Source organism: Primulina eburnea, unplaced genomic scaffold, assembly GCF_022965805.1.
Source record: "Primulina eburnea isolate SZY01 unplaced genomic scaffold, ASM2296580v1 ctg1224_ERROPOS3294427, whole genome shotgun sequence".
NCBI lineage: Eukaryota > Viridiplantae > Streptophyta > Magnoliopsida > Lamiales > Gesneriaceae > Primulina > Primulina eburnea.
The window spans coordinates 81977-100000 of NW_027330756.1; the positions used below are offsets into that span (position 1 = coordinate 81977).

Here is an 18024-nt window from a genome sequence, read left to right on the forward strand (position 1 = left end):
TGATCTCCCTAAACATAGAAAAAATATTGAATTTGAGTATCAGCCAGGAGAAGTGACTGTTTAACAATATTAACTTTTCAGTGCCACAAAAAATATTAATAACATTATAAAATGGAGATAAGATTTCGTTTGTTGAACATGCGAAACTTTTTAATTTTCATCTATTATATCCCGACTATCTTCCTACCATCGAAGGATGTGAATAATCACCCAAAAATCATGGCTTTGATTAAAATTCTTATAAAATGAACATTTGCTAAGATATCAAATAGCGTGCAAAAACTTTAAAATTCTATAATCAATTACGGATAACCGTGCACGATACCTTCTCCTCCATCATTTGTGTTCACCATGTATGAAATTTACTTTCTATGCTTAATTTTGCTAAATTTGTTGTGGGTGGGTTTTAATGCAGTTTTTAATCCAACGCCTCAAAAATCTTAGAAAAATGTTTGTCAATGAAACCAAATATAAAATATAAAGTGCAAAATTACATTATATTTTTAAATTATTAGCTGTTCAATTTCAATCGTTGTCTTAACCCATCTACGTTTATTTAATTATTCTCCTAATCACGCGATTCTATCTGCACTCATGATCTCTTCTCTATTCCAAAAATTCTCTCAAATATAAGAACATAATAAAGTTGCGGCCTTTCTTCTTCCCCGATTTCTTGAGTTTGTATCATAAATCTATTAGCGTCAGTCTCACTAAAACATGAAATCTAATTGGAATCATGTGTTTCTCGCATTCATATAGGGAATTGAAAAGTGGATTATGAGACTATTATGTGTTGAATCCATTCGAAGTAAATTATTCTCAACAGATCACTAAATCATTATATTAGAGCTTTTTATACATTGTTTTATTATAATATTTACAGACAAATTTACATTTTGGTTGGTAGATTTTAAATTCAAATGCTTCAAGATCTAGCAGAGTTCTGATGTCAAAATCTAAAAATTTATATGACACACTTCCACCTTTACTTATCTGACATATTTGAATCTTTGATGCAAATGTATTTAAATCTGAAGATTCATACATGAAGAATGCGTATGATGGAGGCAGGAATCCGAAAAATAATGTCCATAAATAGCCAAAGCCGCAGGTTTTTAAAATTTTTGTATTACAGTAATAAACTATACCTTAGCATGGATTTACAAATTTATTATTTTCATTGTTCTATCTACTTAATTTGTTTATTTCTATTTCAACTTAAGCAAAATATATTATGTGTATTCCAATCATGATTTAATTGTAGCGAAATTAATTTTATAATTGTTTGTCTTAACTTTATATTCTGTCACTATTGCTACAATTTTTATTCTTCATCTTTGTCAAATCATCTACTTACAATATCTCAGTTTTTTTTTGGCAAATAAAAGGAGTTTGCCAATTTTTACTTTACTTGTCATGTATTTAGCGAAATCTTTGCAGAAGGTTACATTTTGTTCTGTCATATTAATTTTTTATAGCACGCTTTAATAGATTGTCCTATTTATTTTGTATGTTTAGGTTGAATTATGGTATGATTCGATAAAATGAATATTTTCTTATTACGATTGACTACAGTTGGTTTAACGTATGCACAAAATGCTTAAAGATATCTATAACTTGAAATTTTTTTAAAAATTTATTAGGGGTATGTAGAAGACAAAATTTTAGGTTTTTATATTCAATAAATTTTAGTTTTATGATATTCTAATATTTTTTAGACAATTTTGACTATTCGTTTGCTATTTTTACATTGCAGTTTATCATTATTTCACATGATATTACATTATTGTTTCAAAAGATATTATTTTTTAATATCAACGCCTATATCATGTGAGGTACAAAATTGAGTTTGAGATATTTATTTAAGCTTTGGAAACCCTTGCTTTTCATGGATCAATTACAAAATTATTTATTGTCATGGTGTTGTAAAATCATGAAGGTTTAATATATTATCCTCATATATTCATAACACACGCAACGCGTGTGCCTCGATGGCTAGTATATATGATTACTCCAAACTTCTCTTTTTTTTTCTTTTTTTTAATTTATAATAATAGAGATTAAAATAAAATTAGTGAAATAAATTGTTGAGCCGAGAATAAACATCATCAGGAAGTACTTTCTTTAAAACATAATAATAAAAATGCCCAATACGACTTAAGGTCTTTTCGAAATAATTATCTACCTTTTACTTGAAAATATGCATGAAAAATAAAAAATAAACCGGTGACAAATCAAGATTAGACTTTGTTCATAATGAATACAACTGTTCTGAAACAAGTAACTAATTAAGAATCAAATATGATTAATTGATAAGAGCTCATCAAAACTCGATTACGATAAACTCAAAAAAATAAGACCAGAAAATATATGTCAATTCACATATATAAACCACACGTCAAATACCAACACTAGTTGGTTCGACATAGTGTCGATCTTTGGGTACACCACTGACAACACCGCATAAATATTTCCCCGATACTCAATAGTTTACCATTTATAAAAGTCTTGAAATTCATGACAGATGTTAGCTCCCAACTGAACGAGTACAGATACGGACATTCCAGAAGAATTACAATCAAAGTCGAATAGAAACATCTACTACTCTGCAAAGACCGTATGCACAACCCAACAAAATTATGTTACACGGATTCCATAGTAAAAATTTGAATCATATAATTAAGTTCAGGGAAAAAAGAGCCAAATGGTCCTTGAAATCACAAGCATTACGACCAGAAATATATACATTATACAACACTTTGATGTAAAGACGGTTCCATAAAATACACAACGAAACAGATGATTCTTTATTTCGGCCATCATTGTCTCAGAAATACTGAAATAGCTTCAATAACAAGACTTCAAGCTGTACAAGAATTTACAATTTTTGGATAGAAAATATATTACCTCCCCCTGTTTCTACCTAATAACCTTAAACCTCTGCCAGCAATAAAGCAAGGCCGGGTTCTTATCAGAGGTGGAATGGACCACACAAGTCGCTAATCTAGAATTTTGAACAATTATTTGTTGATCCAGAATGATAATTTCCCTGCAGTTGAACATGACCCAGCCTTTGGAGAAAATGTAAGTCAATCACCTCACATGTGTATCATAAGCATCAAAGAGAGTATCAGGGACAACCAGAGGCAGTTTTTCAACATGTAAGAACAGACGCTTCAAATTCTCCCTTGTTATAGCCCCCATGTCTATCACATCTCTGCTATCCAGAAATATCCATAGATCACCAGAGTTTACCCTCTTTAAGCTGTCACGGCAAAAGGGACATGCTTGTGATCTTGAGTGCCTGCACTTGGAAGACCTTTCCTGTTACTAACCACAAGCAAAAACATCGATGAAATGGAGAAGCAAAAAGTATCCGATTCATAACGTGCTATGAAAGAGAGGCATCTGTACTCTCCACAACATCGTGCGAGCCCACGTGTATGAAATTCGCAAAATGGGCACGATGATATCCGAATTCTGATCATCAAAACTAGATGTAGGCAAAGAAAAGAAGAGTTATCCAGAAGACATGATATCAGTCTCTCTCATTTTATCGGAAATCTTCCATAGACACGAGACAGGTTAAAAAGTTCTCGATTTTCTATGTGTTTATCACATGACATACGAAATATGGAAAGCACGGTCAAAATAATCCATCTTTTTACGGTTTATTGGTCCAGACACTCCAAGAATGAAATAAACAAAATTCTAGTTTGTTCACACAGATCCAAGAGACGGAGCATAAAAAAAGGAGGGGGAAGCACGTACCATTCCCGATAGCATTTAAGGCACATGACATGGTTGCAGTTCGGTAAGACTACCTTACTGTTCATTTCCATGCAAATTCCACATTCTTCTTCCCTTTCAATATCTAAATCAGAACAATGCCTATGTTCTTCTTCATCTCTTCTCCTGTATCTCTCAAAACACACAGCTTTCTGCTTTTTATCTTCTGAATCAGTAACACCTCTTTGAAGTTGCAATAAAGAGGGATAAATAATGGCTGAAGAGAAGATATGATTTGCACATCAGAATCCAGATCACTTACAGGCTTCTTGAGTTAAAAAAAAACTGTGATCTGCAAGCAAAAAATAAGCTTACCATAAAATTCCCTGATGCTGGCTCTCCTCTCGTGAGTGGACATGGTGGTGGTGCCATCAACATATACCTGCACCATGGTCCAGTTTAATCAATGGAATGCATGCATTCTTGGGCAAGAGAAGGTAAATTCTTAGATGATAACAAGTACCAATACCTTTTGGTTTCACGTACTTTACTCAAAAAAATAACGGGAGGTGAAGGTCAAACAAATACTCACTTTATATATCAGGATTCTCAACAATCCAAGTGCACCAGCAAGGTGGCAGTCAGTCCACTGCACCAAGAAAAGGAAAAAGTGCGCTGCTGGACTATAAGACATCCTCATTTGTAAGCAAGCGCCATCATACTCACGTGAAAAATCAGATGCCCTACAATGTAATTGGAAATTCCAATTTTTCAGGACATGAAATTTTCAACAAATCAACTAGCTCCTACAAAGTAAAAACACCAAAAGAATTAAGAAATCTATCCAAAATGGCGTATGAATGGACACACACAAAAATCTAGCTAAACCTTCAATCCATCTAGACGCAAACTGATTTCATATCATCAAAAAGCTCATATAAATCCAATAAATAATTCTACACGAGAATCGTGAACAAACCCCAAATTCTCCTAAGCAAACAATTCAATAGTTCAAAACAACAGCTAGTTGGAGCCGAAAATTATACCTTTATCACAAAAAGAAGCAAGCGAGAAAGCGCTCGTTCAGCCCGGCTATCTTCAATTAAATCTTCCCTAATTCAGTATGCACTACCCCAAAATCTAATACAAGTTGCGTAAAAAGAAGAGCCTAAAAATGAAAATATCTAATTCTCAACGACCAGTGCTCCAGTTATTAAACGCTAGAGGCACACAAATAATTCGGGGGAAAAGAGGGAAAAAAACTCATCAACCAACTAACAAAATGAAAATGAAAACGAAAAAATGAACAAAATAGACTGCTCATCAATCAAATACTTTCAAACAAACAAAGTACTCAAAAGATTTTAAAAAAATTAAAAATTAAAAAATTCAGAAATCAAGGAAGATCGGTTACAGAGTATTAGCATGCTGAATATCTGCTTCGAGCAATTTCAGCGACTCCTTAAACGACTTCCGCACTTGAGCGCCACCGCTAACGTACATCTCGTCCACCACTCCTTCAAACAAATTATCTCCTCTAATTTACAGCTCGGAGGATGAAATGACCATCGAAAAATCGATGAATTTGTGATCAATTACCCCAGAGTAGATGAAAAATCCGGCGAAGGGGGAAGGTAAGAAGATACTTACGAATATTTACTTATTAATAATAATAATATTTGGGTTGTCTCTCTAGAAAGTTTCTATAATGAACAGTGACACTGACAACCAAAGACTTATCTTTTATTGCAGATCAGAAATAAAATGGTAGGACACGTGGACTTAATCCATGATCCTAAACGGATAATATTCTTCTCTATATTTTAATATTTTTATGAGAAAAATATTAAGAAATATATATTATTTTAATATTTCCATGAGAAAAGAAAATTAAATATACATTTGCGTTTTTAGTTTTACAATTGATTTGGCCGTGAATATACATTATCATCGGTTTTGTTGGCATGGACCGACGTTTTTTGTGGGATCTCACAGCAATCCAAAAAGTCACGACCAACAAAAAAAACCGGGGTTGAGTTGTCATTTTGATTGCATGATTGGAGGTGGACCAAAATTGGATAGGTAGTGTCGATGTTATTTGTGGGGGTAGTGTCTCATAGGATCTGGCCGTTGATTTTAAAGAATTTGATGAACCCCACATATGAATTGGTGAACCCCTGCATATGTGTGGTTAAAAGTGGGTCTTTGATCTTCTCATGGAGGCAGTGTCACATGAGGTAGGGTAAAATATTCCGCCAGTCGGGGATGTCTTTTTTTTTTTTTAACAATTTGGATAATTTATGTATTATTAATAAGTTTTTAATTATTTTTATTATTTGAAATGGTTTTATGTTATTGATTAGTTATATAAAAAATTTATATGATTTAAAATAGTTTAAATATAATTGATTGAAGTTGAAAAATTATATTATATGTAATTATTTATATATGGTTAATGAATTTTTAAATATGTATATTATTTATAATTGTTTAAGTATGAATTTTTTTTTGCCAAAGTTTTTATTTTTACAATTTTTGGCGGGCTAACTCGCAACTTGTCGTTGTTTGGGTTGGAATGATCTTTTTCTAACATGTCGAATTGGTTGGCCGGTCCGTTTAACAGTTCTAATCGTGATTATTTCAAATTATTTACATCGACACCCCCCTAAACTTCTTGAATCTCACACATCTCTCAAAGATTTTATATTATCAAAATATTTCAAAAAAATGAGAAATATATATATAAAGTTGGAAAAATTAGGATGGGTATACAACAAATGCCGCCGATTTAATCTATTATCGGTGTATATATTTCTCAATCTTATCTTATCTTGTCGGATTATTATTTTATTAATAATAATTGTTGTTTATTTATTTACAATTATAAACTGTTGTTTATTTATTTACAATTCAATAGGTACATTTTGTGTTTCATATCTTGTCTCTCATTCTATGCTCTCTTTTTTCTTTTTCTTTTTTTGTCTGGTGGGGTCGCAATAGGTTCACGTTTCGCCCTGTTGATTGCAACGTGACAATTAGTTCTACTTTTATCCCTGATATTTTAATATCCATTTAAAATGAAATAAATTTAATGATATTGTATATTTTTTTTCTTGAAAACATAATACTCATAAAGCTAATTTTAGATTAATTTCTGCCACAAAGATTATAAAAATTGGCATGATTTATGATTAATTAAAGTTAAAATTAATCATTTAAAAAAAAATAGTTTCTGCTCATGCATAATACTTTTTGATTCATATGATTATCACGTATCCTGGAAGCAAGTGATTGCACACAATTTTTGACTTGCTATATTTTATCTAATCTAATAATTATAAAATGTATAAATTTTTATAATCTCTTACCTCGTTTCTCTATCACATAATCCGAGGCATTCATTTAAGAGTAATTATTTATGATGAAGGTGCTAAAACAAGAGAAAATGTAGAATATAAAATTGACATATAACAAACATATTCACGTGTATGTAACGTCGTGTTCTTCGAAATCAAGTTGTTGTGGTTGTGGTGTTTATAGGTGGTGGCTACGCTTACGAGCTGAAACACCAAAGTGCTAAAATTGCTTAAAACTTCCCAGAACGGGCAAGTCTATGATATGGTATCGGAAAAATGATCGATGCAACTTTATCGAGTAATTCAATACATGGTATTTATAATTTATTTTATGTCGTGTACATAAATCATACCTCTTTATATGCAAGCTTCCTAGAACATAGGATTATTCGGTAGCAATTAAATTTTAGGGATAATTAACAATTATACAACAGTTTACTCACACTCTATAATCTTTGCATTGTATTAATTGTTAGTTGACAGTGTTGTGGGAGATTGATGGTGGTATGGATTTGGATAACAGGTTTTAAACTGAAATTACGTTTCCCATGATAAAATACATGTCAATACAACATATAGATTTAATATATTGTCATCAGAAAATTGGCTACCATATATGGATGCATATTCGGCAGTAAAAAAACGAAAACATTTTACAAACATGTTCATATATCCACACACGAAAGTGGAACATATTACTCACACATGGTAATTCACCCATTCAACTTTGACGTAAGGTAGACTTACATTCGACACAAGAAACCAACGAACAAACATTATCAATCGAACCCTAGTCCGGGGTTAGTTGAAGTTAGACATGGTAGCATACAAATACACGATACTCAGATGTCACCCTCGACGCCTAAATTATATGTTGTAAACACCACACTGTATTTTTCTCCATATGGTGTTTATGGTAGACCTAAGTTACAGCTACTTAGAGAAACAAATGATTCGCGTAGCGACCATTGCCTTTTTCATGTGCAAGGGCAAAGGAGTCATAGCTCCGAGTCAGTTCTCTCCACATACATCTTGGAAAGAACCCTTACCGTCCATGAATAGCAAGCCAAGTGTGAGATATCAAGGAACACTGGTGTGTTGCAGATCGTACACAACTAACAGATGCTACACAACTCGAACCCATGTTCCACTACACATGGGGCATCCATATGCCCAGCGGCTGATCCACCACATCTCCTTTACATTCTGATTAGTATTGCCTGCACCTGGTGATGCAAAAGCAGATGTCTGCCGGAGGCATCTGATGCACTGGATAAGTAACAGAGAAGATAAATGAGTACGTACACATCAAAAATCAACACATAAGACGAGACAACAACTTATTTAGTTTATTGCATTCGAATAGTAAAGACAACATTTTTTTGATATTACCCTTCACAGGCCAATAAGCTCAACTACACACATGATGTTTGAACAATAACTACAGGAGGCTGGATGAATGACTTTCCACGAAACCACTTCAGGTAATTAAATGTTACACGTGAAATTCAATATACTGCATCATTTCCAACCATGGACGCAGCAATTCAAAATAAAATAAAATAAAACAGAAAGAATTTACACCAATAAAAAAATTCATCCGGGACGTTAAAAAAGAGTCATCATGCTCAGGTCAGACATCTATTGATCATTACCATCTTTCTATTTTTATATATAGAATATATATAGATCTTATGGATAACCACCATGAGCACCTATGTGAACACGGCTGAGGGGGCGTCCAACTTTGTGTGTACAATTTATCAAATCCAATAGGTGGATGTGAACTCAACGTTGCTCACATAGGTGCCCATAAGATAAAACATGTGCAAAGAAACTTTTAACAAGACATTTTGGCACTAAAAGAAAGATTGCTGCTTTATGAAAAACAATGGAGAAGAAAAAGATTGACAGGGCCACATCATGTTGAGTTCAACATGACCAATATAGCTACCTTGTACCACACTCCTTCAAGTCCTGTTTTCCAAACAGCTGTTACAACATCTCTTCTGGATCCCATGATACCATAATAAGCTCCTAAGCCAACCGATGTGTTCAATCCAAAGGCTGCATCTCTTTCAGAGATCCTACGCTTCCTTGGCCACAAGCCATAAACTCCATTATAAGCATCACCATTCTCAGATGAAGCAGAGTCGAGTAAATCCATTGAGGTGCTAAATTTAGAACTATCATCTGAGAGACTCATATCATCCTGATCAGACCAGGGTCCACCAAACATATTCCTCTTGTGCCACTCTTCAGCTGGAGGATGTAGTTCCAACTCCCGGAGAAGCAGACCTGCAGCATCTGCACCTCTAGGCCGGGGCATATTCTGCTCACAGAGAGTGATTTTTACGGATGAAAATAAATCAAGATATTGGCACACAAATTTGTAGGCTACGTTTAGGGTGTAATGTCACCCTGGAAAAATGGGGGCTGATGGAACAAGCCATCAACTAGGAAAATGTACTACATTTAAAGACAAGTACCTGCATATGAGGGCCAAGTGATGCTTCCACAACCTCTGGTAAAACAGTATAGTTTCCATCGATATAATGAAGTCTAACTTGAATGTTGCTGCTCCCCACCTGGGAAACTGGTAGAGGATGTGCCAAACCTGATGTCCTCCGACAGAGATCCATAAGTATAAGAAATAGAACCTTCACCTGCATGGTAGTCGTAATAAAACTAAGATAGTTAAGAGAAAAGGACGGTAACTAAGATAGTTAAGAGAAAAGGACGGTATCCAAAAATAGCAACTTCCAAACACAAAGGTTCCCCTTGTGACACCAATGGCTGCAAACAATCAATGAGGAAATCTGATTAAAGCTCACATAAACTGCATTCTTGAATGCTAAAAACAAAGTCTTAGAAACATTGCTGTGTTAGATCTTTCTCATTAACAAACATAGCTCATATATTATTTCCTTCATGAATAACAAAGCAATAATATTTCCATCATTATATTTTGCAACTATAAGGCTTTTTCAAGAATGCCATCACCCTTGGATGGGCAATTGAATCTTGTTTATGGGAAATAAGCACTCTTTCTGCATCTGCAGTTTTACATAGCAGAGGTACCTTGCCCTGAAAAGGTTAGCTAGCTCAATTTACTGTCCAATCTGTCTTTGATGCCTATTTCCCATTTCCTTCATGTATAAGTAAAATCAGTCTTATTCTTAGTTGGATGCATGATCAAATTCTTACTATAGTCAAGCTTTCAATATCTTGTTAATGGCCGAATCTCGTGCATCCTTCCCCACCCACAAAAAATAAGAATAGTGCCCGTTTGATACAAGTAAGAAATAGAATTTCATTTTTTCCTTTTTCCATAACTTTAAAAAGTCTCCCACATCCGTTCTTCACCCTTTTTCCATGTAAATTTTGCATGTATTCGCTTACCTCCTCAAAGGTGTATCCTTGACCAGCATTGCCAGAACCTAATCTTGACCGACTGGTTGGACCTTCTTCAGGTCCCTTTGGCCCATTACCAACCTGTACAGTTCTTGTGGCCTGCGTTTCATCCGACCTGACAACAGCTGTAGCTGGTTTTGCAGTAATTGAGTTTGTTTCTTCTGATTTGCCTTGCACCCCAGGTTGTGGTTTTTGGATTGTTGAATCAGTATTTCTTTGAGCAGCCCCAATAAACCGTGGTAGTTGTGTTCGCCGGAAGAAAAAACAAAACAGTAGAAGTTGGCATAGCCGGTGAAGAAAATGACAGTCTCCAATAAGTCTAACAGCTGGAGTTCCTGGAAATGTTCCTGTGTTGATACTTATTGGCATAAACGTTGAAGGACCACTTATGGGGTTTGGTGCAGAACTAGGAACCCCGTCAGGTGTGTTACTGATCTTGGCAATTGCTCCTTGTACCCAAGCTTGCATCTGAGTGCTTCCTGTCGAGCTTGCAGTTCCACCTTGCATACCTGAGCGTAAGAGATTTCAGCTTGTGTCAAGACATTGGAATTGAGAAAATAGAGTCCCAGCTAAGTATTAGGAAGAAATAAAATATAAACGAAGTCGTTCACTTTTATAGTTATTTGCGGAACGTGCTTTTCATGGAATCTTAGGCAGTTAGGCACAAGGTGACGAGAGTTCCTTATCGAAATCAGGGGCACCAGGCATGACATTAAAATTTTCGTGTCTAATGGATAGAATGAAAACTACAGTAAAGTTTTCCAATGTTCTGGCCAAAAGAAAGTACTCCAAGACGAGATACAAAAAAAACAAAAACTGGGGAACACTGCAAACAAGCATGTAAGTTAAACTATGGGACAGTTTTCTAATGTTCTGGCCAAATGTAGAAAGATATTCCAAGACGGGATCAAAAATTGGGGAACACTGCAAACAAGCATGTACGAGAGAATAGCACCTAAAACAATACAAACATGAAACAACAGCAAGCACCAACTCAAAGCTAACGATGCAAGAATATCCTACCACAGGCAAAACTCATCAGGCGTTTTAGAGTCAGTCGCAAGGCTTAGGTAAGACTGGGAAGTAATTGCAGTATGGTGGTTCTGTAATTAATCACAGCATTCACAGAGACCGGAAACGGCAGATTTAGGGTTTTGGATTGGACCTTGAATTACAACAAAAACCAAAGCAGGGACTATTGGGAAGGGCCTTGATGATATTTTTCAGTTGTAAACAGTGCATATGCCACTGGATTTTTTATTCTACAATAAGAACCTGAAGATCCCTCACTGAGGCATGACTTGCACCTCGAGAAAGGAGTGCCTGCACTTTAACAACTTACGCCCTTGAGAAAGGCATGCATGTGGACACATCTTTGGACAAAGAGGTGCCAGTAGGTATCCAGGGAGGCGCAGCTGTGCTCCGCAAGCTAGGTGTGCCCCTTTAATAACTGTGATTAAACTCACATGCTACTGAGGCTAAAATTATAGCAAAACTTGAATCCTAGAGTCGACTTACCCGAAGTTGTAGCTGGTGTAGAAGTGCTTTGGGTGGGGCTTGTCACCACACTACGGTTCCCACCTGTGCCTGCAGTGGCAGCATGACTTGCCAGTGTGCGGCAGAAACTTGCGTAACGTCGCAGACGTGTGATGAAGTGTGATGCTAGATCAAGGACTGCATCAACATAAGCCTGCAATAGAGGATGACATAATTAGTTCAAAAACAAGTTAGTCGGGGATATAATGGGACATTGAAGTGTCTAAAATTAAACCTGGATGCTGAGGACAAGAGATGGTTCAACAGCCATTGATTCAGCATCAATACCAGACAGTGTCTCGCCAGATGCTTGCCATGGTTCTTGCACCAAGGCAGAAGGATTCATTAATGCTGATTCAATTCCTTTGCCAAGCATGTCCAATAACAACCTTGCTTGCATGTCAAGAACCATAGCCCGAACCTCTTGAGCTGTAGTACCTTCTAGTAGCCTGCATTTTATTCTGTCCAGGCTCTGCATCATCCATAGGCATCATTAGATACAAAGAACTGGGTTAAAAAGTAGCTCATCAACGTACAGGATTAACTAAAAATACAAAGTACGAACATAACAAACAATTAAAAAGTACCTCGTCAACTCAACTAAAAATACAAAGCATGAACATGACCGTCAATCAAACTTACAGGTCCATACTGCTCTCTGTGCTGAGTGGAAGGAAGGGAGTGGAAATCAGCATCCAACACAGCAATAACACTGTTCAATGAAACTAGAATACCGAATTCAACCATCAGCAAGAGACAAAAACAAGGAAGCAAGGATATGATTCCTAGGAGGCAGAAGCCATATAAATAAGATTCTTTTGGCTTCTTAAACTTGTACATAAAATTATCACTAAATGTATCCTTGTTTGAATGATTTCTTCATTACGGAACTGTCCCCTTAGTAGAATAATAATGTGCATTATATTAGAATAATAACTCTCTCTCTCTCAAACATAAATATTATCGTAGAAGATAGATCACAGAGCCATTGTACTAGGTTTGCATGCACACATTTCACCCTTTTGATCACGCCATTTGTCCATCACCTACACTCTCAAGTCACCATGAACTTGGACAGAACAGTTCTTCCATCAATACAGATTAAATACACGTACCAATACCATTCTCTGCGGCACTTTGAGTACAGCCAACAGCATCCCACCAATCAACCCCCACCAATAGACTCCACCAAAATCTGCCAAGGAAATACAAAAATACAAATTGATTCACACTCAATAAAATCGAGATTTTTATCGCAGACGACTGTTTTATGTGGCCAAAATTCAGCGGCAAACTCACAACTATTTATTCAGGTACCTCTCTGCAATAGCCCTCTCCCATGAAGCAGAATTAACTTTCGCCTGGCTGATAGGACCAGGAGGTGGAAGAACACGGATAATTTTTAGTATAGCGCAATCACTGCTTGTATCGTGCCAGACAGAAGCAGAACAGCAACTTGTAGAAGAGAAAGCAGGAGCTGCTATAGCAGAGCCAACATTAATCTGATAGTTATCAACAGATGTGAAGTTTGCACCAGAGAAGACATGAACTCCGCCCCGTAGAAAAGAGACCGCGATTTCACCACCGTGCGCAGAATACACGATTCGCGCAAGAGTTCTAACATCGCTGGGAAGATCAAAAGGATCAAAACTGACCCTCTTCGCAGCCTCGGGACCAAATTCTGGTGTATTTTTCCCATCAGAGGCTAATCCAGTTGTTGCTGCTGGAGGACCCCTGAATTCACTGGATGCTGGAATGCATTTGATTACTTTACTCACCCAAACTGTCTGCTTAGGTGCCTGCCCACCAAAGCTGGAACTAGGGTTTCCAAATATCTGATGGATCACGACGTTCTCAACAGATGATTCCCAACGTTGAACTCTCCACCCAGTGACAGAAGGACCCTCATCAGGATCATAAGGGGACATGTATTGCCCTGCACAATCAATGTAACAGATCTATGTATCAATAAACACAAAGAGATCCATAGAAAAATCTGCCCAGTTTTAATCACCTAATCAATGTTCAGATTTCAATGACAAAGTAGCAACAGCGACAAGGCAACCAAACAAAGATAATAATAATGATAACTGATCATTTAAAACAGGTGTAAAACGCTTTGATAACTAAAAGTAAAACATGAAATTATATTCATATCATATTATACATCAAACATGCTCATGTGCTGTAAATGTGACAATCATAATCAAGGAGGTGACATATCAATCAATGGTCACAATAAAACCGAAGGAGAAATTATTAGAGGTGCCAGAACTTGGATTGCAACTACAGTTAAGTATGGTTTGACCATTAACAACTCGCAGAAAAAGCAAAATAAACCTAAAATTTGGTAACATGAAATTATATTCATATCATATTATACAGTAATAATGATAATTGATTGGAAAACGTCAGAATAATGACGAATAACAGCGTGTACAAAATCCAAAATCAAAACAAAATATTATATAAAATATAAAATATACGTTCGAAAAATAAACACGAATTCATTATCGATTGGAAAAAGCATAAAAATATAAAGCAATTGAATGAGCGACAAATATTGAACGAAAAAATGAACCTAAAATTTGGTAACATTTTGGATTTTTTAGAGATTATGAAAGATGAAGCAATAATTAAAATGAATTGGAATGATTGTTAATCAAAGTATATAACATTCGTGACTCGAGAAGAGAAAACACATACAGAAGGCCATAGAGTGTATACTTGGATATTAATAACATGTAAAAAATTGAGACTAAAATTTGGGTCTACAAATTATTAAAGAAAGTTGGATCAGTATAGACATCTAAGCATATAATAATAGTGCTGGCTCCGCCAGTGGAGATCTGCAATAGCAAATGAAATCAAAAAGCAAGAATGGAATAAACATTGATGCAGCGTCAAATGATGAACAGCTTGGACCACCAAATAGTTACGATCAGTATGTATGTAAACACACACACATATATATCTGCAATAGCAAATGAAATATAAAAGGCAAGAATGGATAAACATTGATGCAGCATCATATGATCAACAGCTTGGACCAAAAAATAGTTACAATCAGCAGGTAGGTAAACCTATATATATATACACACAGATACATACATACATATACATACGTAGATATGTGTGTGTGTGTGTGTGTTTACATATATACATGTGTATACATATATATGTTTAGCTTGCATTAGAGCACAATAATACCTTCAACTATCACAACTGATATCACTGAACCGCCACATGTTGGATCAAAGGCAACTGCAGTAACACCAGAACCCCAAGTTGTAGTTGCAGCTGATTGAGCTGCAGCCTCAGGACTCACATATGCGGAAAAGTTTGAAACTGGAGAACAATGAAGCATTACCATATCACTGTAATCATGTTCTGCCAGTTTCTTTCCATGCTTTGCTTCTAACAACAGATACTCCTGCCACCTAAACAAATATGCAGCCAATGGGGTAAAACCATTCCAGGAAGAGGGCTAAGTGATGGTGGGACTTCATTATTCACACTTGCTTTTGGAGTGGCTTGAAAACCATTCCCAGGGCCAGGTGTGACTTCCCAAACAACAACAGTTGAGGGGTTCACAATTGGAACACCAGCCACATGCATGGCTCCAGAATCCGTCACAATGGCATCAGCAGCCATAATCCCGCTAGGCCCAGCGCCCAAAAGCCCTTTACTTGTACAAAACCACTTAGATGGTGCACCACTCTGATTAGGTGGCCACTGAGACCAATGGATCTGAATAGAGCCTGATGAGAAAACAGAGCAAACACAGAGAAAATTTGGCCAACCAGCTGTTGCCAAAACCAAAGGAAACAGCTCAGTGATAAAAAAAAATCACAAAGTTTGATCCATGAAGAATTGACTCGAGTATAGATGCTAATTTAATCGAGTTGTGGAGCTACATCATAAGCAGTTTGAAAGCATACATGGAAGTGATATATGTTACCAGCTGGTTGGCCAAATTTTCTCTCTGTAAATAATATATAGTAGTTCATGAAGAGCGTGTTTATTCTTAGTCAATGCATACGAGGTAAGTTAAAATTCTAAGACTACTCAAAAAATTGTACCTAGAATCATTTTCTATTCTCTAGTATATATTTCTGAATTCTTAAACAAAATCTCAAAGACAGTATTTCATTCTTCATGCCTCTACAGTTGTTCCTCCCTCTTAAATTTTGGTCAAACAGTCAAAATGATTTTTTGTTCTTTTTTCTTTGGAGATGGGTTAGAAGGTTGCTGACCTCCTACTCCTAATTGGCAACGAACAGAGGACCAATGATAACAGAAATCTTAATTGACAACCACTGTCACGGACACATATATCAATAGTCTAATACTTGCAACAAACATAATGCACCTTGTATAAACAGTGACCACTCCAGTTTTTATTTCTTTACAAGGCCTCCCAAGTATTGCAAACTAAGCAGTTTAACCCTATCTGGTGCAGACTGTAAAGTACAAACCAGGGTAAATCTTTCCCGGTTTCAGCCCCTAATGGAGAACACCGACCATCGCAATCTAAGGATTTTCATATCATGTGTGAAAACATGTGAAGGACGAACTAAAACTCAATTCTGCATGAAAACAATCAATAAAGCTAGGGGAGAAGGAAGAACCTGGAGCATGAGGTTGCTGTGAAAGAAATTTCTCCTCAAATGTGGACTTTGTTGAACCGCTCGATCTAACCGAGAGCCACCTATACTAATTTTTGCAAACCATATCAACAGCAAAGCAAATGTATTAACTACGGAATACTTGCATTTAAATTTTAAATGAACAAAAAATAAAAGGTCGCATACTGGAGAAACTCCTGAAAGCCACTTTGTGACAACTGCAATATCCTGGCGCCACTCATATTCCAGTTCCCAGCAACTAGCATCTTTTACAAGATTTGCAGGTCCCTGACAATCAAACAATCAATTTCAAAGAAGGTAATCAGAAATCTTCTGTGCAATCAAGAAACAGTAAAAAAAACCATCTATGACAACAGTTACAGGGAAAACATAATATCACAAGAGATTAACAAATCGTCAAGGTAGGTCATTGTCATTTCCTTATCAAGGTGCTCAACATGAGTAGCACACCTGAGAAGGTTGAGTCCAGATTGTTATCCTCCCATGGAAATTAGCTATCAGCAGCGCTCGAGGGCACGATGTAGGGGACCACTCAATGAACTGAACAGAATCGCGAGGAGAATCTGTCAAACATCAAATATCAAAGGGAGAAAATTCACAACAGGAAAAAAAAAAGAGTGCCCCACTGAAAGAGACAGTCGGATAATTGTCAATCTCTGATAAAGAGTACGCTTTTAGTGGTAGGAAAGTTGCTATTTTCACGAGAATCTCACAATTAATTGGGTTAAATCATAAGACCCACAAATGCCTGTATTAGACATTATTGATCCAGTTCATCCCATTCAATAAAACTAACTCTATGCACTTGAAAATGCACAGTTAAGTAACAACCTAATAGTCTTCTCATTGTTCAACATGTCAGAGAGAAGTCGAGAGAATTTCAACAACTCAACACACATCAGGTAATAAACCCAAAGCAGCTGTCAGCCTCACATTTTAATAATGTGTGAACCCATAAATGGTAGAAGAGTCGGTACATCAATCATTGTAAAACTAAGCCTGTATGATCTGAAAACCTGACAGGCCTAAGTGAATGTCCACACTGTTCAACACTTACAACTCCGAATAATTCAGCATCACAACACAATATCATGAGTAAGTTGCAAGGATCAAGGATACCTGCTATAACATTAAAAACTGTGCATTCAGTCGGTCGCTCTGGAATAACTATATGTATAGGGATCCAAAATGGAGGATTGGAAGTCGAACTACAAGGCAAATGATAATGGATCAGGGTTTGATAATACACTGAACAGTTTTTACACACAGATTAGCGCAAAATTGCATCGATGCAAAACCTTGCCAATTTTAGAAGGAAAAACAATAGAGTGAAAATAAAA

At 36.0% G+C, this 18024-nt stretch overlaps 2 protein-coding genes across 5 annotated transcripts; both read right to left on the bottom strand.

Moving 5' to 3' along the window:
* Nucleotides 1–2784: 2784 nt before the first annotated feature.
* LOC140820568 (E3 ubiquitin-protein ligase AIRP2-like) lies at nt 2785–5430 on the bottom strand. Of its 4 annotated transcripts, XM_073180861.1 has the most exons (6): nt 5144–5430; nt 4776–4842; nt 4322–4472; nt 4105–4171; nt 3772–4006; nt 2785–3304 (listed from the first exon to the last, which is right to left on the bottom strand). In XM_073180861.1, the coding sequence occupies exons 3-6, from the start codon at nt 4427–4429 to the stop codon at nt 3094–3096; spliced, it is 621 nt and encodes a 206-aa protein (XP_073036962.1). In that variant the 5' UTR covers nt 4430–4472; nt 4776–4842; nt 5144–5430; the 3' UTR covers nt 2785–3093. The 4 variants fall into 4 exon arrangements, with proteins under 4 accessions (XP_073036962.1, XP_073036961.1, XP_073036964.1 ...); XM_073180860.1 differs by lacking the exon at nt 4776–4842; XM_073180863.1 differs by lacking the exon at nt 4776–4842 and having other exon boundaries at nt 4322–4535.
* A 2266-nt stretch (nt 5431–7696) lies between these two features.
* On the bottom strand, nt 7697–17892 carry LOC140820559 (mediator of RNA polymerase II transcription subunit 16-like; the record flags this gene model as incomplete). Its single annotated transcript, XM_073180850.1, is given in 15 exon segments — nt 7697–8354; nt 9040–9417; nt 9575–9751; nt 10488–11008; nt 12018–12189; nt 12271–12507; nt 12678–12760; nt 13151–13230; nt 13353–13971; nt 15246–15518; nt 15521–15841; nt 16667–16751; nt 16850–16951; nt 17135–17247; nt 17804–17892. Coding segments are annotated over 15 exon segments (3394 nt in total), but the record flags the coding sequence as incomplete, so codon positions are not given.
* Nucleotides 17893–18024: the final 132 nt, after the last annotated feature.

Coding starts and splice junctions, on each gene's coding strand:
- LOC140820568 (XM_073180860.1), bottom strand. CDS start 5,232: ATGTACGTTAGCGGTGGCGCTCAAGTGCGGAAGTCGTTTAAGGAGTCG. Junction 4,473..5,143: donor ATTCAGCATGCTAATACTCT/GTAACCGATCTT, acceptor ATTACATTGTAG/GGCATCTGATTTTTCACGTG. Junction 4,172..4,321: donor TGAGAATCCTGATATATAAA/GTGAGTATTTGT, acceptor ACCATGGTGCAG/GTATATGTTGATGGCACCAC.